Genomic DNA, 25,719 nt, shown 5'->3' on the forward strand with positions numbered 1-25,719 from the left:
AGATGGAATGTGAGTTGCAGAGAGCGAGGAAGAGGTGGGGGAATGAAAGAGAGAGAGATGAAGAAAAAGCAGGAGACAGAAAGAAAGAGGAGGTGTTTAGGAGGTGTGTTGGGGGGGGGAGAGGATTTGGAGAGGCAGAGAGGCCTGGACTTAAAGCGTCATACCAGAACCTCGACGGGCCAATGGCGGCTCACCGTCGGACGAGCCCCTAGCTGTCCCGGCCAATCAATCTCCCGTTAACCTTGCACAGGAAATTCCCCTGCTTGTAGCCAGCACGCCTGTGAGCGCGCACACAACCAGACATTTCCACCCCTGACGCGCAGCCATGGAGATGTTTTTAGCACAAACAGCGACCACACTTTCACAAAAAAATGTAAAAAATAAAACCTTTGTTTTATTAAAGCTTGAGTGATTTCAACATGGTTACAAAAAAAATTAGCTGCAGGATAATGGTGTAACCTTTAACCGTCATTGTGCAGGAATAGTTGTAGACAGACGGAGGAAAGGAAAGCAGTGAGTGGGCAGGTCAGGCTCTTAATGTGTGCTTGTGTATTTGTGGCTTGTACTTTGCTTATGGCTTTGCTGCTCTCAGCAATCAGCCTAAATACATGACATCATCCTTTCTGCAAGGCCCCCTCCTCATCCTCACTTCCTCCTCCTCCTCCATCTCACACCACTTCTCCTCTCCACCTTCACCTCCTCCCCGCCTCTCTCATAGTGCCTCTGCTTTTTTTCACAGCCCCTCCTCATTCAACATCTCAGAACTCCCTCTCCCTCCCTCCTTCCTCCTCCTTCACTTGTCTCATAGTAACGGGCGATTTTTCTTGCTGTGTCATTGTATGCAAGAGTTGAACTGGGGATGTGATGATAAATATAGAGGCAAAGCCCCCCTGCTGGTGGCATGAATGGAAGAAAAAATGGACAGTTAATCTGAACACTGGTGCTCTGGGACTGGTGTGGCTAAGTCAGGTTAGCATTTCTGACTGGGTTTTACTCTATGCTGGGTTGTTGCGAATGGGTGTGTCTGCTGGAGCGGTGCAGGGGATGCCAACCCACGTTCTGTCGAAATTCGACACATTTTTGTAATGCGTTCAAAATCGGCCTTAGTTGACAAATTTTCTTGGGGTAAATCGCTACATCTCTGATAAAATTGCAAAGTGTGACATCAGGAGAAGGAAGTATAGGAGTGAAACTAAATTGCTTTGCAAGTGTTGGTAGGCTTTGAATATGTTCCCATTTTGTTATAATACAGCGACACAATGTCGCACATTTTAGTAAAGGTTTAGTCAAATGTATTTTTCTCCCAACTTTTGTCACAATTTCAGGAATGAGTAATAATTTCAGTTTGAGGCCCTGAAGCTAACAGTATTTTCAGATGTTGATCAGGAAGGCGCCTTCAGCCAGCTGCAGTTGTCATGCCAGGCCGCTAGTCGGCGCTGTGACTGTAGCATGTGCTCCATAGTCGTCCGTTCTGCACATGCGCGGAGGTTGTGACAGAAACGAGAGGCTGGACGCCAACAAAAATATGTTTCAGCTCAACCGAAGAGCGGGTCCGTGGAAACGGGGCCTTAGTCGAGAATCTACTCGATTAAATTGATTGTAAATTTTATCCAAGAGGCACGCTTTTTTTTTTTTTTTTTTTACGACCTCTTGGGTCTTTATGGAAAATAATTTCTTGAGACCTTGCTGAAATATTTACTCTAGGGTGGAAGAAATAAAAGTTAATTTTACAATACCCAGAGGCACAAATTAATTGCTATTTTCATTGCTTGTTATATAAAGCGACTTTAATTACTTTTCCCTTTTTTTCCAATTCGAAAATGGCCAAATCCTGGAGTGTATTTCAGCACAGTACACGCATCATTCACCATATTGACAATGGTGGAAGCAATGCCACTATCGCAGGAATCTCAGCCGTCCAAGTTCACATGCATCGTTTTAAAATGAAATTCTCATAAAATGCACAATTGGAATATTAACATTGTTACAGTAAGTTTCACTTCTACAATCACAGTATAATCATTTCACTTCTCTCCACTCTCATTGGCTACCTTTCAAACTTTTCCCTCCTTCCCACTTGACTGAAACTTTATATTTAATCTCCCTGCAACATTTTTGCTGGATTTTTATTAGTTGACAAAAAATGTCAGTTTCATCTTAGCATTAGTCATTCTGGCTTTTTTGTTCAGTTCCTCTTGGCATAAACTACCGAAGCCCTTTCGGCGACTAAATTAACACAATAACCATTTGGATTTGTGCGTTTTCCTGGGATTTTATATGATGGGCCAAACAAAATGTGCCTGATTGTGATGTGGGGCAGAAATTGACATGTTTTTTAAATGAGAATTTTAAGTTAATGTAGGAGTAAATTTACTGAAAGAGAGATATGCCAATAGACAAATAGGAGACAAGGCAATTATGTGCAAGGTGTTCTGGCTAGATGGGACTAAAATTAAACCTCCTACTCCACAATACAGAACTTGCACCAGAAAACTTGGCACTGCATATAACTAAATACATATCTGGAACAAACTCGGGGAAAATTGTGAAACAGTCGAAACACTGAGTTCCTTTTGGATTCACCTGCTTAGAGGTGCTTTGGTACCATAATAAATAAAACATTAACCAACATTTTGATGTGTGACAACAACACTGGGAAACATTTTAGATTTCAATAGTTAATTTTTATGTTTGTATGATGTGCAGCACTTTGAACTGCCTTGTTGCTGAAATGTGCTGCGCGATTAAAATTTGATTTGATTTCCATGGAACCGCGCCAAACAGGGGACATCAACTAAAACCACATAACAATTTAACATTTGAAATTCTAAGACCCTGTGAGTGATTTCAAAGACGAGGTTTTTCTCACCAACGCGGTGCCAACTCTGCTTCTGTTCTCACAGAAAGGTGTGTGGAGGACCACGAACTGGTGGTTCAGGTGCAGGCCTCCATGAGCAGCGACAGTAAATTCCTCTTCAGGAAGAACTATGCCAAATATGAATTCTTCAGGAACCCCCTCGTGAGTTTCTCGCATCCCTGATTTTACCTCTCTGTGACTGTTCTTAGCATGCAGCTCCTTTCTCACACATGCACGCACGCACGCACGCACGCACGCACGCACGCACGCACGCACGCACGCACGCACGCACACACACACACACACACACACACACACACACACACACACACTGCAGAGTCCTTCCAGTTATTGATTTTCCCCCTTTGATAGTTTTGGGAATACACAGCTAAGGGATAAACATTTTGTTTTTACCTTAAATGTAAAAAGACGATCACATTTTTATGTTTTGTTTTCTCCTCCACTCAGTCGAGAGCGGCGGTTCCCATTGCAGGGGGGAAAGCGGTATGGATGGATAAAAAACAAACAGTTACACAAAAGTGTTTCACTGTAAAGATGGGTTGTAGTGTTTTGTTGCAACCTGAAGTGTGAAATAAACTTCAGTGGAGTTTGAAAACAAAATATGTGTATAGGTCTATGTCTAGTTGGACGATGTTTGCACCCAGTTTATTTATTTATTTTTATTTTTGCAGGGTGGGAATTTTATTGTAGTCCATAGGGGGGCAGAAAATCTTTGGAAACCACTGGTCTAGGGGAACCGAGTCTGCTCTGTGAACCTGTGTTTCAGCACATGCTGCTGCTATCATGTTACAAGCACATTGACTATAAATCAATGCTCGCATGCTGATGTTTGGCGTAATGTTTCACCATCTTTAGGTCAGTATGTCAGGAGGCAAACAGTTAACTAGCAGTAAACCTTTAGACACTTTGAGCTGGTGCAAAGATTCCCTCATGCTGCCCACAAACAGAGCATTTCTGTGGTTTTTCCACTGCTGTGAAGGTCCAGTCCACACACTAATCTTCTTTTGCCTACTGTGGAAGTTTTGTTTTCAAATTTGAAATACTAGTAATGTGACTTTTTCCATCGAAAGAGGAATAGTTTTACTTAAAACGCTTCTCAAGATTTTATTCAAGTTTTTAAAAAGTATTAAATAACGAAAAGTTTAAATAATTTCAAAAGTAATTAAAGTTGCATACTTATGTTAACCCATAAGGCTGCTTATTTCATGGAATACGCTAAAATAATTTGTCACTTAAGATATTTTGGATTGAATATTCAGGAAATGTTTGGGAAATGAAATGTTTTTTTTTTTTAAGGAGGTTGACTTATGACTAAGGTTGGAAGTCAAGGTTTCTGGCTTTTTTTTCCTCAATATGTACATTTTAAATAAAAACCATTTACCTTTCTGGTTTTAAAGAAATCTTTTACCTTTATTTATAACCAGTTTCAAATAAAACAGAATTTTTTTTGGTGTTTTTTTCAGTTACTCATAACATCTTTGTCTGATACTAAAACCAGTTTGATCTGAAACATTTAATTGGCATGAAAAACAAAAACTACAAGTAAGCAAATATTTGTCCATTATATGCAAATATAAGAAATAAAATAAGATGTGTAAGCGTTGTTTAGCTGGAAGCTTGGGAATATTAACAACACAGTGACTGAAACATGTTAAGTTCTAACTGGATTTTCTCATGATGAACAAAACAATTTAGCATATTAGCTGGGTGGATATTTGCTGCAAAGACATAGGAGCGAAAGAATCGGATCCAGTAAATCAAAGCTGCACAGTGTTCGTTTGTTAGCGATGTAGCCTGAAATAATTTTAAAAAATGAGGAGAACATTTAATAAGCTGCACAATGTCTGTTTGCACCTTTGCAAAAATTATTTTCAACCTTCTTTTTTGTTTTGCTTTGGTTTTGTTGACTCAAGCACCGCAGCAGTTTGACATGCAGTCCTTCGTGTCTCAGGAACCCGGTGCCAGCCAGGCAGTGTTAGCTACCCTGCATGGCATCTGTCTTCTGGTGATGTGAACTCAGCTGGGGGCTCTCTGCAGCTGTATAGAATGACATTACTGGCGGGATGATTTAGGTGTGTGTCAGCGCCAGCAGGTGATCTCAGCCCTGTGGTAATGAGCACAGTAAAACAGCAGAGTGCTGGCTGCAGCCTGTCAATCACGCTAAGAGTGGCGCTGCTGGCTAAAGGGGATTACATCAGCGGGTGAGATCATACTGCATCTACTGCAAGACTGGAGTGCCCTCTTTCACTTCCCACCACTTAGCATTTGAGCCCTCATGCCCATTACACACACACACACACACACACACACACACACACACACACACACACACGCACACACACTCGCATAGATCTATTCTGTAAAAAGAGATGCTGTCCTCTCTTAGCTCTTGCATGCTCTAAGTGGTTTCAGGTGACTGTGTCTTTCTTTGTCCCTTTCTCTGACAGCCATTGTCAGCATGTCGGTTTGTGTCCTTCTTTCCCATCCAGAACTTTTTTCCAGAGCACATGGTGGCTTTGTGTCATGAGTCTGACGGCTCGATCCCTCAGTCACAGCTCTTACAGGTGAGAAAGTTACCTGCTAAAAAGTTAAAAACTAATTTAACATCCTAGAGATTCGCAGTAAATATCACTTGCATCTCATCGGATGCACAGATTGCTTTGCGGAAGTTTTTATACCTCTGGAATGATTCTCATTTTGCCGCGTTCCAACCCCAAACTCTAAAGAAATGTATGTTATCTGTGGTTTTAAGTGTCAAACTAGCACCAGAAACTGCACATTTGTGAGGAAGTGGCCAATTTATCAACAAAAGTGATGTGTTTTAAATGCTGTGAGAATCTGAAATGTTTCACAAAACACTTGGTGTTCAGACCAAAATTACTTTGTTAAATTTTGTGTTTTTTCGGTCTGATAAAATGCCCTAGTCAAAGTCCAGCCCTAATTTCAATTCCGAATTTATGGAAATACTTCAAATTAGATGCTCATGAAGAGTTTTTTTTATTACATTTGTCAGAGCTTGAGCCATTTGCAAAACAAAGTACACTTGGAAAAAGACTAAACTAAATTACAAGTAACTATTCACGCTATAATAGCTTGTTTTGGATCAATAATTTCTTAATATTGATGAAAAAGTTCCAAATATAAGTGAAATAATCTGCCTAATTTATAATGTGAGAAAAATGTCTTCTACAAGAAACCAGACCAAAAATACTTCGTACGATTTTGGGTTTTTGCAGTGCAAAAATATGCAAGCATACAATTAAATATGATTTGACTTCTGGATTTGTACTTAGGGTTGTTGACCTTTGCCCCCAGTTTCAAGTCTTTTGTACTTTCAAACTGTTTTAGTGCAAATATCTTGGCAAGACATTTGGTCCAGTCTGCCAGTGAGCCAAGCTCTTGTTCATCAATATTAAGGAATTATTGATTTTAAGCAAGTTACTACGTCTTGCTGAAAAGTCGCTTGTAAGTTAGTTTTGTCTTATTTCAAGATAAAATTGAAAAATTTCATGTCTAGAAGCAAATGCAACTTGCTACAGAAAATGGTCAAGAGGTGTGAACATTTTTGAAAAACTCTGTAAATGAGGAAGTTACAATCCTGACAGCACACCAGACAAAAGGCATTCCAGGTTAAAAACCTGCGGAAATGAACGTGACAATTATAGCAGAATTACTTCTGCTGCGGATCAGCAACACAAAAAGAGCATCATGCTCGATGGGCAGAGCTTTATGTTCTGCCAGTGGAAAAGTAAAAATAAAAGTATTGATACAAAAATGGACGGGAGCCGTTATGATTCATTTTCTCCATTTAATCATGTGCGCAATCCATCCATGCTGTTCTTGTTTGATGTAATTTTGCTTTTAATGTTTATTTTTAGAATTTTCTGAACTCCAGCAGCTGTCCTGAGATCCAGGGCTTCCTGTACGTAAAGGAGCCGGGAAGAAAGTCCTGGAAGAAGCTCTACATGTTCCTGCGACGCTCAGGCCTTTATTACTCAACTAAAGGAACATCCAAGGTGAGAAACATGTTTTTTTTATCGTCAAATAATAAGATGGTGTACCAACTTTTTCTTCTTTTTTTTTTTCATTTATAATCTGCAATCTGTTTTCTTTCTGTCCCACAGGAACCCAGACATCTGCAGCTGCTCTCAGATCTGGAGGACAGTAACATTTACACCATCATCACTGGGAGGAAGCTTCACAACGCCCCTGCAGATTTCCAGTTCTGCATTAAGGTATGCCCTGCATGTTTTCTGCCATCCTAAGCGACTCCTCTGACAGAGATTTGTGTTGTTGGTTGGTTTAGCGATCTGAGCCGTTTCTTTATCTCAAAGACTTCCCAGTTCAGGCGCCAACTTGTGGTCTTTAATGCCACCCCTTCATAATAAAGAGACTCTGCTCCCTCTTTGCTCACAGGGTATCATGTGTGTATCTGTGTCAGTGGACACGAGGGTTAACGCCGCCCACCAGGGGGTTAAACACAGTCTCTGCTCCACGCGTTATCTGTGGTGGGTCACCTGCTGATCTGGGATAAGCCTAGTGGGATAAGCTCTGGATGGAAGAGCAAGTCGCCCCCCTCTAAACCTTTCAGCACTCTTTTACACTTGATGGGGGCTGGGGGATCCAAAGGTTGCCTTAAAAGAGGAAATATTTCCCCTTTTCCACCATTTGGCTCAGTTTCTATTGGTCATGAAAAACTATGAAAAGGCTGAAGATGTGTAAGTAAATACGTCCTCATAACACTTTCGTGGCATAACACTTTCTAACCAAAATTCAGTGCAAGTACATTTAATTAGGTTGGACAAAAACTAAGTTTTAAGTGATAGATTTGTGCATTTCCCAAGTACCACCAAAGTGTCATGTTTTGTCATCAATAGACAATGAAAACAAATTGCAGAAATCAAAACAATCCTGATTTTTGGCTCTGATCTCGTTTCATTGGAAGCTCGGCCTGTCACAGTAACTTTTACTGGACGATAAATTCTCAGTAATTATTGAGATGAACAATAATGTTGTTGTTTCGAGACCATTTTGAGTCATTTAATGATAACTGCAAAAATAATGCAAGTTTGCTCTGTCTGAGACCATTAAACTTTAATTTTGCTTAGAACATTTAAAGCTGGATCTGGAAGACATCTGAAATGTCCAGAATAATACTCAGCAACCAAACCGAAATAAAAATCCCGAACAACTGAAACCATAAATAAAATGGACTATGAAGTCTCTCGAAACAAAATTGCCCTTCTGAATACATCCTTCATTAGAAAGAAAATGATCAGGCTCCTTTGAATTTATCGTGTGATCAATTAGCTATTGGGACAGGCTTATTGGAAGCTAATTTTGTTCTCAAAATCAAAATTTCCTAGTTGGGGGGAAAAAAAATCCACGGAAGCTCTCTGAAGTTTCCTGTTCAGGTGGCAAAGCTGGACGTTTTCCACCGACACCAACCACTAAATCCAAAATGGTTGCCATGCATCGCTGCAGGAGCAATACTACCTGCAGCGATGCATGTTTTTAGCCGGATGAACGTGCAACCTTCACATTATAGGTTGTGTTAAGACAGCTGACTTGTTCTACCTTTTTAAATAATTGAAACCAGCTAAAATATCACCAACAAGGTCTGAAGCTAACAAGTTCAAACATGCATATAACATAAAATCTGCTATTTAATGAGCAGACACAATTTCACTGGCCATTTTTCAGGGCTCATCAAATATCGGTGACAAAACGATCAACTGTTGCGTCCCACAGTATCTCTTTTTAAAGATACTGTGGGAAGCTTTTGAATTCTCCAGACTGAGATATTTCATAACAGAGGCTGTCAAAATCCCTGTTCCCTCTGAAAACACGTCGTTCAAATTGAGATCATTAAAGCGCGACCCCGGTGTTATGAAACATAACAGTTTGAATACTTTTGTGTGCCGCGGAATCGGGACTCGGCCGTGTTTGTGTTCCCAATGTGTTTCTCATTAATTTCAAACCCCGCTGTGTCCTCTGCTTGGTTGACAGCCCAATAAAGCCAGGAGTGACTGTAAGGAGCTCAAGATGTTGTGCGCCGAGGACGAACAGAGCAGGACGTGCTGGATGACTGCCTTCCGACTGCTCAAAGTAACCACGACTCTTTTATTTGTTTTGGATCCAAGTCCGCGGCTCTAACATCTGACTGCGTCTCCTGTGCCGTCTCCGCAGTACGGGATTGTCCTGTACCAGAACTACAATGTGCCCCTGCAGAGGAAGGCTAACAACTCGTCTTTCTCTGGGCCCGTGGTGAGCGTCTCCTCTCTGCCGTCGTCCCATCAACCGCCCAGCTGTCACGTTTCCCTACTTAGCAAGAACCACTTCACTGTGATCTAGGAAAAACAAAACCCCGGGCCACCAGAGCTAGTTGAAACATTTCTGGCCAGACATTTGTCACGCTGTGCATGAGGGACAGAGGAGCGAAGGCGTAAAGGAAACATTTATTAAAATGTCACACAGTTACTTCACTGAATTCAAAGATCACTGGCTGAGTTAGAAATGGAAACGAACATAGAAACAGCATTTATTATTCAAAGAGGAAATTTAGGTGGAGCGACAATATGAAATTACTCACAACAGGTTTTTAAACAATAATATACTGTACAAGGTTATAACAAAAACTGCTGTGCAATTTTTAGAAAGGGATTTTGCCCCCCAAAAAAACTACATAATGTGCATTTATATTAAACATAAAGAACTGCAGATAACAGAAGTGCACAAACAATGAAAATTAGTGAAAAAAACACAAAGGTGTTCAAATGTTGTGCAAAAATTTGGTTCTGATGGGAAATGAGACAAAAACCTATAAAAAGTATTAATTTAATGTAAACAGTGCATCCAAAAAAAAAAAAAGGCAAACAACGAATAAAATGAAAGTTTAACTCTCTGTAAACAAAACTGTCCCTCAAAACAGTGGATAGTTAAGACCAAAGCAGCAGACTGAAGACTTTTATCATCCAGTTTTTCTTTGGTGGAAACAGAAATAAGAGAAAACAATAAATTATGCGAATGGAAATTATAGAGCTTGTTTTAATTTATCATGCTATTGACTGGTATATTGGTTATCATGATAGACAAACCAGTGGGTACAGCCCAGTTTGTGTTTGTTACGTAAAAACCCTGTAAAATAAAAAAAAAAAGAAGTTTAAGAAGTAGGTTATAAATGCTACAATTTTTGACATTTAGTTTGATTCACAGTTTTTGGAGCTTTTTCTTGTCAGCACAAAATATAAACCAAACATATTTCATGTCAAGAAAAACCTTTAGTTTCAGAAATATTTTTTTTTCTTTTTTAAAAAAGAGGTATTTGTCTGTTAGAAAAGCTTTTCCTCTGAGGTTGAAGGGGAACGTGGACGATTCAAGCCGTACGGTCAGAAATCCGGGCTTGTGCTTTTCCTCAGAGGAACATTTGTGGATTGACTAAAGTGGGTCTGTGTGCAGACAGGATTTGTCATGCTTCAGTGACTGTGTCTGGCTTGTTTGACCTCTGACCCTTTTTTCTACCCTCCTGTCTTCCCCCCCACTCCAATCACTACAACTCAACCCCGTTTCTCGTGCGTCCCTCCCCCTACGCCCTCCGCCTTTCCTCCCGACAGCGGAGCGTATCCGAGAACTCGCTGGTTGCCATGGACTTCTCGGGAAGAACCGGCCGCGTCATCGACAATCCCGTGGAGGCCCAGAGCGCCGCCCTGGAGGAGGGACAAACTTGGAGGGTGAGCAGGTTTATAACCTAGAAAACAACAAAAAGCTGAGATTTTGTAATTTTGCCTTGAAGTCCGTGTTCTGGGTTTACTGGTCGCGTCCTCCTCGCTCCGCGGAGGATTTCTTTGACGCAGACGGGACTTTTTGTTCTGACAGTGATTAATGTCGCTCTGCCTCAGTAATTCCTGCACTTTGACGTTCTCCAGCAGGTAGTGCCGAGTCAGGAAAGTGAATACTCAGAGACAAATAGAAACACCTGAAGCATTTATCACAAAATCCTGGATTTAAATGTCTGTTTCTAAAAATGTTCTTTTGCAGGATAAAATGAACATAAGCAAAAGTTTTGAATGAAAAGGAATAGTTGGAAGAAACTCAAAACTCAATTTGCTGAACCATATATATATCATTTAAATCTGCTCTCTTTGGTTATAAACTTTAAAACTAGAGATGCATCATTATCGGCAGATCTATTCAGTTCTCTGAGCGACATCAAGCTTTATTTATTTTACATTATAGTTGTTGCAGGTCATTTTTGTCAGACTTCAGATATCTGTATTGGAGAATCCAGTTTATTAGATGATGTACATGTAAAAACCCAAAGAGTGACCCCTCCTTTAGTTACGTACTTAATGGGGTTCGATTTTTCTTCTTATAGAAAAGAACCCACCGTATGAATGTCCTGGGCAGCCCCAGCCCCCTGCACCCGTCCTCTATGAACACAGGTACTCCCACTGAAACCACCAACACCAGTCTGCCTGTCGGCCTTCCCCCAAACCCCCTCCTAGTCACACACATTTTTGTTTGTCCTCCCAGTCATCCACAGGACACAGGTGTGGTTCCACGGTCGCATCATGAGAGAGGAAGCCCACAAAATGATTATACAACAAGGCCAAGTAGATGGGTGAGTTCACAGATTGTTCATAAAAGTAAGATGTTTTATGAAATGTACCAAGATAAGCAAGGAAATATTTCAATATTTCCCCACTGCTGTCATGAAAAGCATTGCGTTCTCTTTGATTTGGCAGCATCAAGCATTAGTCAGTGTGTAAAACCTTTTTTTTACTGAAAACGTAAGTATTTATTTTTTTCTTTTGTCCACTTTCCTGTCAGGTTGTTCCTGTTGCGGGACAGTCAGAGTAATCCCAAGGCTTTCGTGCTCACCTTGTGCCACCACCAGAAGATCAAGCACTTCCAGATCCTACCGGTCAGTGAAGCAAAGCAGCACACTCCTGATAAAAACGACAGTAAATGTCAGCCAGGTGTTTTACATTGTTGCAGAAAAAGTAAATCAATTAAAATGACAGAAGATGAAAAACATTGTTTTTTTTTGTTTGTCCAATTCTGACACCATGGTTTTGGCATTTGTACCAAAATCGAAACGCGTTCTATCGTTTCACACGAGTCGCATGATCAACAGACGGCCTTTACCACTGACGCAAACCACAAACAAACACAGGAAGTGATTGGAGGATGATGGCGCGGTGTGTTTTTTAACGACTTGCTGCGTGAAAAAACTTATTCACATGTAATTTTTATTGTGCGTCTTATTCAATTGGACAACGGCAATTGTGAGATTGTTTTTTTTCCATTTTTTTTCTGCTTAAAATATATAATCTCATATATTTTAAAGATTTGACCTAAAACAAACAAAAAAAAAACATTTATGAGAAAGATTCAAGCTCCTTTTCCTCGAGCTAAAAAAACGGCTTTTGGTTTTTGTCATTTCAAGATGACACAGATAAGTTTGTCGCCTGCATGAATAAACAAATCGAAACTCCGGCAGCTGGAGGACTTTTGATCAGACGCGCGGCGCCTGTGCTCCTGCCCCACAGGTCGAGGAGGACGGCCAAGTCTTCTTCAGCCTCGACGACGGCGCCACCAAGTTCACAGACCTGATCCACCTGGTGGAGTTCTACCAGCTCAACAGAGGAGTGCTGCCCTGCAAGCTCAAACACCCCTGCACCGCTGTGGCCTTGTGACACTTCACCCACCCGACACAGCTCTCCCCCCACTTTTTTTGCACATCAGAAGATTTCCCCCTATTGCCTGCTCCCTCACCGACTAGGCAGGGTTGAGGAGAAAGAGAGGAAGAAGAAGCAGAAGGCTGTGGGGCTTTTGGGAGCGGACTCGGCTCCGGCACCTGGTTTGTGGGGTTTTTCTCCGCCTTACCGCCATTTGGATTGCGGCGATAGCTTTGTCCGGCTCCAGCGACGTCCCTTTGTTGTTGTTCTTTTTTGTGTTTCCCCCGGAGGGTCCGGTAGGTTCGTCAAACGCCAAAAAAAGTTGTGAAAACGCAAGACCACTAAAGCGACACGTTTTACAGCAGGAGTGTTTGAGGGTCTTTCGAAATGATCTCCCAAACCCCCCCTCCCCCCCTCCAGGCCGGATAAGCTGTGGCGCCCGCAGGGAGCGCCACCCTCTGACTTCCTCACTGATTATCAGGGATGGACGGGAACCTCGCTGGCTCTGACTGAAAACCGGATCCAGGAGTTTCTCAACCTGTGCAGTCCAGTCTGGATAAGCTGACACCCCCGTCCCTCTCTCCTCATCACGTTAGCGGGTTGGATGTGATGTGTCCACAACCCCCTTCTAACTCCACACACTTTGGTGCAACCGCCAATCCGGTCGCCTCCACGGAAGCTCAAACGGTTGGGACAGACTGATGGACAGACGGACGGTCGGACAGAGGGAGGGAAGAAGCGGCCAAAGGCGAGACGAGCTGAGCAGCGGCGATGGCGAGGGTTCGCTTAAAAGAAAAAGAAAAAAAAAAAGGACAGAGGAATGTTTAATCAGGAAGGCCGTAACAAGCCTCTCTTGTAGAGTTAATTACTTGATGTCATTTAATGCTGTTTTTTATTCATGTCAATTCAATGCAGAACTAGTTTTGCACTCCTGGGCGGACAGGCAGCAGCTCTCTGGCTAAAGCGAAGCCGCCTCCTTTTTCTCCTCCGCTCTGTTTCTGCAAAAGGCGCGCGCATGCGACTCCGCCTGCTCCGATTGGACGGCGGCGGCGTGTGAGGCGGAGAACCAGCCCATAATGCAGGTCCCATCAGAGGTTTAGGAGCGTCTTAAAACCTCTGGTGTGGCTCGCGTCGTCAACATCAACACCACCGCGATTTAATGAATGTGCTCCTGAAACAGCTGCAGCTCCTCGAGACTCTGAGGAAGAAGAGGAGGAGGAAGAATACTAATTTTATAGACTCCTGAAAAGTGTCCAGCCCCCCAAACTTCTACCGTTTCTTTGTTGTTTTTCTTTTCTTTTAATCAAAAGGGTTATGTTTGTCGGTGAACCTGTTTCTGAATGTTTTCCTGAGTCTAATCCGAGTTCAGTGCTTGCACGTTTGAATCATTCTGATTGTGGTTGGAGCTTTTCCCGCTCGGATCCTGACCACTGTTCCCTCCTACAAAGCAACAAAAGCACTCTCGTAACTTTTTTTTTTTTGGTTTCGTTTTGTTTTGAACTTTAAATATGGAATTTGAACAAATGACTTGAAATGTGAACCTGGTCGTCCCGTCGACTGAGCTTCACTTGCCTTAAGTGAAAACGATGAGCCATGCGTATGAAATTGAAGAAGCGATCTTAAAATGCACATACAGTGAGACGTTTGTGATTTGAAGGCGGTGGAAGCGACTATGTGAACCAGTATGTCGAGGGATAGCGCTAGATTTTGGGAAATTATCTTTGTTGCTTTTTTTTTTTTTGCCACTTTTAGCTAAATATGGTTTTTTTTTTTTTTGCGTTTGTAAATTTATTAAAAATAATTTGAGATTTTAGTTGAACAAAAGCTTGAATTTTACTCTGAGATTATAAACTGATATTTAAGTTACACATTAATGAAAAAGCATTCACGTTTTTGTTTTGTTTTTTAAAAATATAAATTAGGAGTTGTTTTTTTGTTTTTTTTCCCCCAGAGCTAAGTTTCTGGGTGCTTGTGCTATCTTGATTGTCAAAATTATTTTGTCCTGAATTTTTACCCACATCCCTCATGTTTGTTTGTTTTTTTTATTGACAAAAGATCACAGCTTCATATTTACCGTACAAGCAATCATCTTGTCTACAGTCTTGAAGTTTAGGCCACAAATTTATAGGGTTGTAGATTTTAAAATAAGTTAGGTCAAACTAACAGGACCCACATGACAATGGGTTTGTTTACATGCACTGCAATATTTCTATTAACCCAGATTAGATGGTTTCCTGATGGAAGGCTGACATGTTGGGTATTGATTTCCAAAATTGCCAAAAATGTCGTAAATAAATAAATAATTCGATAAGTTATTATTCCTTCAACCAAAAAAAAACTGTTTCCCATAGCATTCAAATTGTTTTTAAATACATAAGGTATTTATGTAAAATTAGTTGAAATCTGTTTAAAAATAGTTATTTAAGTATTTATTAAGTTTTCTCATGGTTTATTTGTTGCGGGACAAAAAAAACCTTTAAAATTTTCTGGCTCTTGTCACATACTGTGTGATTGGTTTATTTGCACAAACTTCAAACCAATCGTCTTCTTGAGAGCAATGTTGGCCCCACCCACTTATTTTGATGGTAAGGCTCCCATTGAAAACAACTTAGAAAGAGCTGCTGTCCTTTAAATGAACTGGTGATAAAAAAAAAAACGTATTCAAATTGTAAACATTAGAGTTCGGTTTGTTAAATTATAGATTTTATAAATTATTTTTTGTGTTTTTCATGTATTTGTTAAAGATGGTAACATATTTAAGGAACCATTTAGATGATTTATTGTTTATGAAATTTGGGCACTTTTGGACTTCTTTAATCACCAGCCTTTTTGCCTTCACTTTACGAGCGAGAAAACGGCTACATTAAAACCACTTGCCTGGATTTTTTATATATATATATCTATGGTTAGAGTAACAAAAAGTTAAAATTCTGACTGAAGTTATGTTCTACCATCTTTAACGTAAAAGTGAGGAGCACACATGGTGAGCTCACTGAGCAAAAACTAAGTAGGATCGGCATGAAAATGTGGAATCAGTCTGCCTGCAGTTGGGTAAGATGGAGGATCTGTGATGCTGTGGGCCTGCTCCTTTTCATCCTGATCACCTGGACCTTTTCGATGAAAAAATAAACCACAGAAATGATAGACCAGAATAAAGAAGAATAACGCTCTGTCCTGCAGTTATCTTATTCTCCAGACGACCTGTTGGATGAGCTAAAGGAGGATCTAGAGCAGATGCATGAGAAAAATCCATCTGTCTGTGAAAGGGCTTAATAAAATCTGAGTTATTACGATTATTACTCATGAACACTGGAATTGTCCATATTATGGAAGATTGCTGTGCATGTAAACTTTAACTAGACCTGTTTTAAAGCAAAATACAACCCTTGTAAACCTTCCTGGTCTTAATGCGTGCAGAAAAAAAATGTCACATTATCCAGATTTAGCAAAGATCCTAATAGGATTTTTTTTTTCTTCAAAACATTGTTTCAAGTTCCACAAATTCAAAGACTAAAGCCTCTTTTTTTCTGATATTGTTCATATGTGTATTTCTGCAAAATCACTGTCAAAAACAGTTTAATCTCCCCCTATAATTATATAGAAACGCATGAAAAGTTTTGTTGTTGTTGTTGTTGGTTTAGCAGAAAAGCCAAATGTGACGGTTTTCGTCATGTATTTATGTGAGGGCAGTCTGGATGAAGTTCCTGCCTGGTTCAGGTCTTTTTACAAAACATTTTCTGAGCGAACCGTCCACAGGCTGAACGCATCGGAGGATCGCACAGCCACACGTCAGTCAAAACAATAACACCAGAGGTCACTAGAAAAAACCCAACCCAATCGAAATAAAACCGGCATGAATTACTCCGAGAAAGACGAGACCATCGTAAAATGTAGCAAGCTTCTGTAGCTTCATAGAAGTTCACTTTAATTTTTTGTTTTGTTTTGCTTTGTATTATGGACACAATTTATGGAAGACACTGAAAAAGACACTATGGGAAGTTGCTAAGAAAGGCGTGGCCAAGAGCAAAACGTGAAGTGAATCGGTAAAATCTGTGCTGTTGCTGTAATTCATCTCAGATGTCAGAACAAACGTTTCTATTGACGGATTTTATCTTCCATAATTGTGACTTTTTTTTAGGGGGGGGATTTTGAGGAGATAACACGTTCATGCTCCGCCTCCTGAAAGAGAACTATAGTTAGCGTGCACGAGTTTGTGTGTGTGTGTGTGTGTGTGTGTGTGTGTGTGTGTGTGTGTGTGTGTGTGTGTGTGTGTGAGAGAGAGAGAGAGAGAGAGAGGACACCTTGCCAAAAATAAATAGATGCTGAGTTTTGTCACTGATCCACAACTCACCAGTCGGCTGAACTCCGGTTGAGTAGCTCTGAGCTCCACTGGTCAGGCCTTCCCACATCCTGCTCCACCCATCTATGTCCAGCCAGTAAGCTATCATTTCATAAACGTGTAGAAAAATGTTTCCGTTTGGCATATTTTAATGCCAAAACTATTTACTATCCTCTTTTTATAGACAAGTTAGAGGAGCACTGCTTGTCAGATGGCTGAGATCAAGAGAAGGTAAAGATTCAGAGAAGTCGGGAGTTTGTATGGAAGCACAGCCCTGGCAAAAGTATTCACACTTTGAAACGTACCGTCACAAATGTTAGATTTTTTTTATAGATCTGAACTTTAAACTGGGACATAGTAAATTTTGTTTCCTGGGCCAAAATTATGAGCTCAAAAGTAACGGAGAGCCAAAAAATACGTAATTTACACCAAAAATGTTTTTTTTTTTCATCTTCTCATCAATAAACTAAGCATGAACTGTTCTAATTAAACAAAAAATTATAATTTTGTTTTTGGTGATCCAAAACTGTTTCTGAATCCAGTTTGCTCATTATTTTGGGTTCAATTGAGGAAAAAAAACTATTCCGCCTCGTCTCGGTAATAAAATCAGTATTGCTTGTTTTGGAAAAACTTACTGTATTTGGCCAAGTTTTAATGCAGCTATTAAAAGTAGATTTGGTCAACGTGGTCCTAGTTACCATGACGATAGACGGACCTCCCAGGAAAGATTGGGAAACATTGTTCCTTTGTATCGAATTGAACATTTTTGTAAGTAGATTTGGATTTAAAAGTTGTAGTTTTGTCCTAATTCAATCCAGAATTGTGGTCTGCCATCGGCCCGCGGGCCTCATTTTGAACACCGGTTCTGTTGTAGCGCCGGCTGCGTTTTCATCCAGGCCAAAAATTCTAATTTCAGTCTCCACTGACCAAACCGCCTGCATCCGTCTATTTCCCGCTGCACCGTGGCAAAAGAAGTCCAAGTTTAAAGGAGTGTGAATACTATAGCAAAGCGCCGCTTCCCAGTTTTCCCAGCATTCCCAGCGCTCATCTGTGAATCTTAATCGACCGTCTGAGAGGAGCAACACAAACCCCACGCCGTCCTCTCCTCCTCCTCGCCGCGCTGCCATGTTGCCCTCACACAAGTCCAAGTGTTTTGACATACAAAGTTAAAAGTGACGGATGTTTTCTAAAGTATATGAAGCTATGGAGACGTAGATCTAACACTGTACCGAGGTCACAGATCACTATGTATGGGGTGTTATGGTTTCACTCGTAATACCGTAAATTTAAGGCAGATTTATCGATGTGTGTTGTCCTTTTTCTTTGATTACTTGATTGTGTGTATGCTGACATGTCTGCCGTCTGCACCGCAGTATATACAGTATTAATTTTTTTATTTTATTTTTTTGTGATCAAACTGGATCTTATTTTCTGAACATTAGTGCATATAAGCTGACCGGCTGTCAGAGTGTCCGACTCTAAAGCCACATCTTGTAAAGTCCCCGTTTCTTTTGTTTCTTTGTTTTTTTTTTTTAAGTTTCATCCCCCCGACTCCATCTCATCTCTCATAAATGTTTATGATGTTCCACTTATCGGTCCGTGGCGCGGTTCCATCGAGAGCACACGCATTGCCATTTATCCCATGGTGGTCTTAGTTGTAGCTTTTGTACACCTTTCACTACAAGTAGTTCAAAGATGAGTTGTAGCTCGAGAGGATTTTTTTAATATATATATCCGTATACTCATATTTTAAGGTGCATAACTAACTTCTTAGATCCTGTTTCTTCTTGACTAAATTTCTCAGCAGGTGCCTCTTATCACACAGTGACAGTCCTTTAACCGCCAGCCGTCCAAACGCTGCGTTCACGCGCCGTCAGCTGGGGGCCGTGAAGCGAACCTTACTGGAGCGTTCAGGTCAGCATCAGCTCCACGACCCCGTTGTGTGCAAGTAAATGGGAAAAAAAAAGTAAATAAATCACGAGTTGGCTGAGTGTTATTGTTGGGTTGAAATCGACATAAGCTGAAGTCAAAATAAAACATTTCAGGGAATTAAGGAAAAAATAAAAACTATATATATATTTTTTGTTCTTCTTCAAACCCCTCATGGCTTTGCTTCATATTTATCTCTGCAACTCCTGGATCTACATTGTATCCTGTTCAGGTATTTTTGTACAAATAAGGGACTGATATATTCTCTGTTTATTGGAAAGTAGAATAAAAGATATAATTGCTATAAACCAAACCTGGCTCAATCTGTTATGTGTTAATCTCCTCCCACACGACTCCGGGCAAGAAGGAGTTCTGATCGGAGTGCAGCGTGTGCCTTCACTCTCTTTAATTGTTGTACGTGTTTGTGAACACAAACTCAGATTTATTTATTTTTTTGTTGGGATTTCATTTGATAGATAGATCAAATTACACATGGTTTTAAAGGGATCAGTATTATTCAAGAACAACTTTTGAGAATTACATCGTGTCATAGTCTTATTCCTTAATCTTGATTCCTTCATGTATGTTTGAGAAATCATTTATCCTCCCGTAGCAACCATCTAGCTGTGCGAAATGCCTGGTTGGATTTATACTCCTCCTTCTCAGAGACGCTGTTTCCAAGCTTCCCACCTTCTGGCTCAAAGAGCAACTCCCACATTTAGCTCCTTCAGACTAGCCAGCAGCAATTAGCAAACGCCTGGTGACGAGGCGTGTCTGCTGTCGCACAAATGTAACCTTGTACTATCAGATACAACATTTCTATCTGCATCAGAAATAATGAATCATCTCCTCCCGTTATAGTAATGGAGGTGAGCTCAAGTAACATAAAGCCTCGCAGCCTTTCAGGGACAATACTTTTATCAAGAGCTTCCTTTTCTCAGGTCTTCACGTGCACACAGCTCCCTCTGCTGGCCAAACACTGCACTACAACAACACAGCAGCAGAATGATTGGATATTGATATTCAGTCACTCATTGTTTTTCTGTTATTAGAGCTACAACATATGATCAGTCATGTTCTCAGCTTTTCACACACAACACTTATATATATATATATATATATATATATAAATATATGTAAATAGCAGAGGAGCCAAACACCAACTCCTCGTAGACCGCACAGTTGCCAGAGACTGCAAAACCCGACACCAACCTGTGCATGGCTTGGATTGATTACAAGAAAGCCTATGACTCAATGCCGCATACTTGGATCATTGAATGCTTAGAGATGTATAACATCAACAGGACTCTGAGAGCCTTCATTGCAAACTCGATGAGGCTGTGGAAAACCACCCTTGAAGCCAACTGCAAACCACTTGCACAAGTGTCCATCAAATGTGGCATATACCAAGGAGATGCTCTGTCCCCGCTACTGTTCTGCATAGGCCTGAACCCCCTCAGCCAAGTTATCAACAAGACTGGCTACGGATACAGACTCAAAAATGGGGCCAATATCAGTCACCTACTCTACATGGATGACATCAAGCTGTACGCCAAGTGTGAGCGAGACATCGACTCACTGATCCACACCACCAGGATCTACAGCACTGACATTGGGATGTCATTCGGACTAGAGAAATGTGGTCGGCTGGTCACAAAGAGGGGGAAGGTGATCCGCACAGAAGGAGTCTCACTCCCAGAAGGAACAATAGCAGACATAGAGGACAGTTACAAGTACCTAGGTATACCACAAGCAAATGGCAACCTCGATGAGGTCACAAGGAAAGGAGCCACAGCTAAATACCTCCAACGAATAAGGCAAGTCCTGAGAAGCCAGCTCAATGGCAAGAACAAAATCCGTGCGATAAACAGCTATGCCCTGCCAGTAATCAGATACCCTGCTGGAATAATTAGCTGGCCAAAGGAGGAGATAAAAGCCACAGATATTAAGACTAGAAAGCTACTAACCATGCATGGAGGGTTCCATCCCAAATCCAGCACCCTGAGACTGTACACGAGCCGCAAGGAAGGAGGCAGAGGACTAGTGAGTGTGAGAACCACTGTCCAGGACGAAACAACTAAGATCCATAAATACATCAGGGACAAAGCCTCAACAGACAATGTGCTCAGTGAATGTCTCAGACAACAGGGAACGGAGGTTGAGGTGCCAGAGATACCATCATGGTATGACCCTACATGGGATGTACCACCAGCAAATAACCCAAGTGGCTGATATCAGTAAATCCTACCAATGGCTGGAAAAAGCTGGACTCAAGGACAGCACAGAGGCCCTCATCCTGGCCGCCCAGGAACAGGCCCTAAACACCAGAGCAATAGAGGCCCAGATCTACCACACCAGACAAGACCCAAGGTGTAGGTTGTGCAAGGAGGCCCCTGAGACAGTCCAGCACATCACAGCAGGGTGCAAGATACTGGCAGGGAAAGCGTACATGGAGCGACATAACCAAGTGGCAGGCATAGTCTACAGAAACATCTGTGCAGAATATGGACTGGAAACCCCGAGATCAAAGTGGGAAACACCCCCAAAGGTGGTAGAGAACACCAGAGCTAAGATCCTGTGGGACTTCCAGATCCAGACAGACAAAATGGTAATGGCGAACCAACCAGACATTGTCGTAGTGGAAAACATCAGAGGAAAGCCGTTGTGGTAGATGTAGCAATACCAAGTGATTGCAACATCAGGAAAAAGGAGCACGAGAAACTAGAGAAATACCAGGGCCTCAGGGAGGAATTGGAGAGGGCCTGGAAGGTGAAGACCACAGTGGTGCCTGTGGTCATCGGGGCCCTCGGGCAGTAACCCCCAAACTGGAGCAGTGGCTACAACAGATCCCAGGAACAACATCAGACATCTCAGTCCAGAAATGTGCAGTCCTTGGCACAGCCAAGATACTGCGCAGAACCCTCAAGCTCCCAGGCCTCTGGTAGAGGACCCGAGCTCAGAGGATAAGAACCACCCGCGGTGGGTGAGAAGGGAATTTTTTTTTTTTTATATATATATATATATATATATATATATATATATATATATATATATATATATATATATGTTTATGCATGTAAGTGTGTGAACTTGTAATTAAAACTGATGCTGGCACACTCTGACCACCACAACGCCAAACATATGTATCTGGGAGCATCTGTGGTTAACATACACCGCTTCGAACTGGAACAGAACTGCATCCCCCAGAACCAGACATGGAGAAGCAGCCTTCAGCTTCTATGCACCACAAATCTGGAACAAACTTCCAGAAAACTGCAAAACAGCTGAAACACTGAGTTAGTTCTTTTAAATCTAGACTAAAAACCCACTTGTTCAGTTGCTTTTGAAACCCAATCAAGAAACATTAATAATCAGATGTGCAAAGTGTAATGTGGACTATGTGTTCTATGACTTTGCATTTTTGTGTTTTTACGATGAAAAGCACTTTGGAATGAAAGATGCTATAAAAATAAAATTTGATTTGATTTAAACCTGATTTCAGAACAAAAAAGTTTTTCCCCAACAAGCTTCAAACATTCAGATCATTCCAGCCGCTCCAAGGTTCTGGTTCTGTTGATTTTAATTCTGCGTCCCTTTAAAATGTCAGACACTGTTCACGTGCATTTGGGTTTTTTTTAGACTTGAATGTGCTTTAAAAGTGGAAAACACTTAAATCTTTAAAGATTTTCCAGCAGAGTCTGTGTGTGTAATTCAGCCTCGCCAAAATAATGGCAGCTGTATAGAAAATCATACTATTTATTCACTGCTTTGAGTTTCCCTGAGAAAATGATGCACTACAGGAAGTGCTTCTGTTGCAACAAAATAGTTTAAAAAAGCAAAATCATGTTTGTTCATTATGTTTAATTTTCAAATAACTGATGACAAAATGAGAATATTTACAAGGGAGAATATGATGAGCTGTACAAAGAAATATACATGCAAAGTAAAAAAAAAAGGGGAAAAAACAAACATGTGGCTGCAACATGTAAATAAAAACAAATGCAAAAAATAAAAATAAAGGGTGGAAAAACTAAAACTGAGGTATCCAGTCCAAGTTTCCTTGTTTTGAACGGCCTGTGCACAATTATATCACATAAATAAGAATAATAATTAAAAAAAAAAAGCTAACAGAGGGCTCGTCTCACCCTCATTATCAACGTTTGTTACTTTCGCTTCCAGAAATGTTCTGGTGAGCTTCCAGGGAGTTTTTTTTTTTTATAGTTTATGCGAGAAATTTATGGAAGAAATATTTTGGCAGCGAGAAAGAAGACAATTAAGGAAATAAGACCATTTAACTCCTAATTCATTGAGTTAATAATAAGAGCTACTTTCTGTTCTCCAGCCTCCTGCCTATTTAAAAAGGAAAAGAGACTAAACTAAGAATGCGTTCCTCCCACCACTCCTCGTGTTTTACCTTTGTAAACAATCTTTTCAAAAAAGGTCTCTGATTACCTAAACATACTCTGATAAAACCTTTTTCCTAAGTACTATAACGCTAGAGCAACTTTGGTGAACCAATACTACAGAGGCATACAGTACAAAACGTGTTAAATTAAGTTTTGATCAAACCGAACTCCTTGACATGAACCACATGATTGTAGGTCGTGACCCCAGTGAGGCCTGGAACAGCCAACAACACAAACTACCAGCAGTGCCTGCAGTACCAAGTACATCCTTTTCTCTAGATTTATTACAGATACAACAGATGTCTTCATAAATAGTTGCATAAAATGTTTAAAGCCGCAACATTGCACATGATAATCAAACAGAACGTACGGTGAGTGCATTTACAGAGAAAAAATAAAAAGAACGTCAACAAAAAGAAACCAAAACAAAAACAAAAGTTTCTCCTCCTGGGCTTCCCACATTCACTTGGTTTCCCTGGCGACCTGCAGCCGCCACCGAGGCTCTGTCGGCCCCACGTCCTGAAAGCGGGAGTCCGTCGTGAATGTGAGAGGGAAGAAGGCAGAAGTCTATTTACAAGGTAAGGCTTGAACATGTCGCTATCTGCGCAGCGCAGCTTTTGTTCTGCAGGGGGCGCCGTTCCTCCTGGGGGTTTGGACGGTGCGGCGGCGGCGGCGGCGCACGCAGCATGGTCAACATGGCATCTCATGATGATGACGATGGGTTTCATAAGCAGAACATCTGAAGTAGCACAGCCAACTTTCAACATTTTATTATTTTTATTTTTTTACTTTAAAAGAAACAGACGGTTCTTTCGCGTGTTTTTCTTAAATATATCGTTTCTATAAGATAGAGCTGCTTCTGCAAAGTGTCAGGTATAGCTTTAGTGTAAAAGAATAAACAAACGTCCGTGCCGGTCCTTGGCGACTTTTTTTTCCCGTCGAGGCTCGTTCAGACAGCTCCTCTAAATCAGCTTCGACTCCCATCAAGGAAAATAAGTTACTATAATAATGATTTTATTCGTCCTTTTTAAAATTTTTGTTTGTTTAAAACTAGAAAATCTCAGCAAGCAGCAGTAGACGAGGGCATCCGTTCTGTCAGGTTGGTGATGTTCTCTGGGGCTCCAGCAGTACTACAGGGGATTCTGGGTTGTGAAGGAGGATCAGATCAGTGGGAACTCTGGGGAGGCTTCCTGCTGTGTCCGCCACGTTCAGATCCGAGACTGAAGGCGGCTCTGGATGAAGCTCCGGACTCCTCCGATGGGCCGTGCGTCCGTCTGGTGCTTCCTCCGGTCTATGAAGGAGATGAGGCGCGCCGTGTCCAGGCAGCCCTCTCCGCGGCCCCACCCGTCCCCCGGTGGGGCCTGCAGCCACGGCTCCTGGAGGCAGAGCCCCGCCGGCGGCCTCCGGCCCGGGTCGGTCTGTAGCAGCAGGCTGACGAAGTTTCTGGCGGCCTGGCTGACGCCGTGGAAGTAATCCCTGGGGAAGCTGAAGTCCAGCCTGCAGATGTTGAGGCACGTTTCCTCGGCGCTCTCGTCCAGGAACGGGGAGGCGCCGCTCAGCAGCACGTAGGTCACCACGCCCAGGCTCCACAGGTCGGAGGTCAGCGACACAGGCTCCCCCAGGACCAGCTCCGGGGAGGCGAACTCGGGGCTGCCCAGCAGAGGGTGGACGTAGTGGGCGCTGTTGAGCTGGACCGCGTCTCCGAAGTCTGTGAGTTTGACCACGGGCTGTGCGCTGGCGTTGTGGGCGACCAGCAGGTTCTCAGGCTGGAGCAAGAGAAGAAGAGAACCACATTGTGACCCATCAATTCATCCTTCACAAACTTTATCTGCCAGGGCAAAAGTTGGGAATTAATCACATCATTTATTCTTTATTATGAGACTTCCAGCTATGATGACAGGTGGATTTGAAAGGAACGGCCTCAGGGCAGGTGTTTATGATCCTGTGAAAAGTTCAAATCAAGTTCTTGTGGTTGCAACATAAGGAAGTGAGGAAACGTTCATGAGGGATGGATACGCTGAGGGGAGTCACTAAATCTGCTAAGAAACGTACTTTTACGTCCAGATGCACAATTCTGCAGTTGTGCAAGTAGTGTAAAGCTTCTAAAACACTTCGCAGGTAGGAGGCCACCTTGTCCTCCGTCAGATTCCCCCAGCTCACGATGTAGTCCAGCAGACGGCCCTGATCAGCCCTGAAATCAGAAAAATCATCAACAGATCAAAAAGGTTGAAGGTTCCAAATGAAAACTGTTTTTGTGTATCTGGCACTCACATCTCCAGGACGATAGCGTAGCTGCTGGAGGTTTCAAACGTGTCCACCAGGCTCACTATGTGCGGATGCTGCAGCCTCTGGAGCAGGTTGAGCTCCTGAGTCACCTGATCTCGCTTCATCAGCTTCTTGTTGACGTGTTTGACGGCCACCGTCCGTTTGGAGCCCCGGTGATCGCAGCGTTTGACGACAGAGAAGCGACCCCTGCAGACAGGAAAC

General features: G+C 41.8%; 2 protein-coding genes across 12 annotated transcripts in view; one reads left to right on the plus strand and one right to left on the minus strand.

Moving 5' to 3' along the window:
• Positions 1-19,139, plus strand: part of LOC129376263 (growth factor receptor-bound protein 10-like) — a 51,040-nt gene extending 31,901 nt beyond the window's left edge. For 7 of the 8 annotated variants that reach the window (XM_055055820.1, XM_055055819.1, XM_055055821.1 and 4 more), the window contains 11 exons: positions 2,904-3,019; positions 5,368-5,442; positions 6,757-6,894; positions 7,003-7,113; positions 8,888-8,986; positions 9,068-9,145; positions 10,492-10,608; positions 11,253-11,319; positions 11,411-11,498; positions 11,708-11,801; positions 12,430-19,139. In XM_055055820.1, the coding sequence (XP_054911795.1) occupies positions 2,904-3,019; positions 5,368-5,442; positions 6,757-6,894; positions 7,003-7,113; positions 8,888-8,986; positions 9,068-9,145; positions 10,492-10,608; positions 11,253-11,319; positions 11,411-11,498; positions 11,708-11,801; positions 12,430-12,576 (1,130 nt within the window). In that variant the 3' untranslated portion in view covers positions 12,577-19,139. The remainder of the gene's footprint in view (positions 1-2,903; positions 3,020-5,367; positions 5,443-6,756; positions 6,895-7,002; positions 7,114-8,887; positions 8,987-9,067; positions 9,146-10,491; positions 10,609-11,252; positions 11,320-11,410; positions 11,499-11,707; positions 11,802-12,429) is intronic. The other variant, XR_008607730.1, reaches the window with a different exon arrangement.
• A 3,528-nt stretch (positions 19,140-22,667) lies between these two features.
• LOC129376321 (triple functional domain protein) overlaps positions 22,668-25,719 on the minus strand; it is a 76,989-nt gene continuing 73,937 nt past the window's right edge. For all 4 annotated transcript variants that reach the window (XM_055055918.1, XM_055055916.1, XM_055055914.1 and 1 more), the window contains 3 exons: positions 25,504-25,704; positions 25,285-25,423; positions 22,668-24,998 (listed from right to left, as the gene is read on the minus strand). In XM_055055918.1, the coding sequence (XP_054911893.1) occupies positions 24,441-24,998; positions 25,285-25,423; positions 25,504-25,704 (898 nt within the window). In that variant the 3' untranslated portion in view covers positions 22,668-24,440. The remainder of the gene's footprint in view (positions 24,999-25,284; positions 25,424-25,503; positions 25,705-25,719) is intronic.

Source organism: Poeciliopsis prolifica, unplaced genomic scaffold (assembly GCF_027474105.1).
Source record: "Poeciliopsis prolifica strain line A6 unplaced genomic scaffold, Auburn_PproV2 SCAFFOLD043, whole genome shotgun sequence".
Taxonomy (NCBI): domain Eukaryota; kingdom Metazoa; phylum Chordata; class Actinopteri; order Cyprinodontiformes; family Poeciliidae; genus Poeciliopsis; species Poeciliopsis prolifica.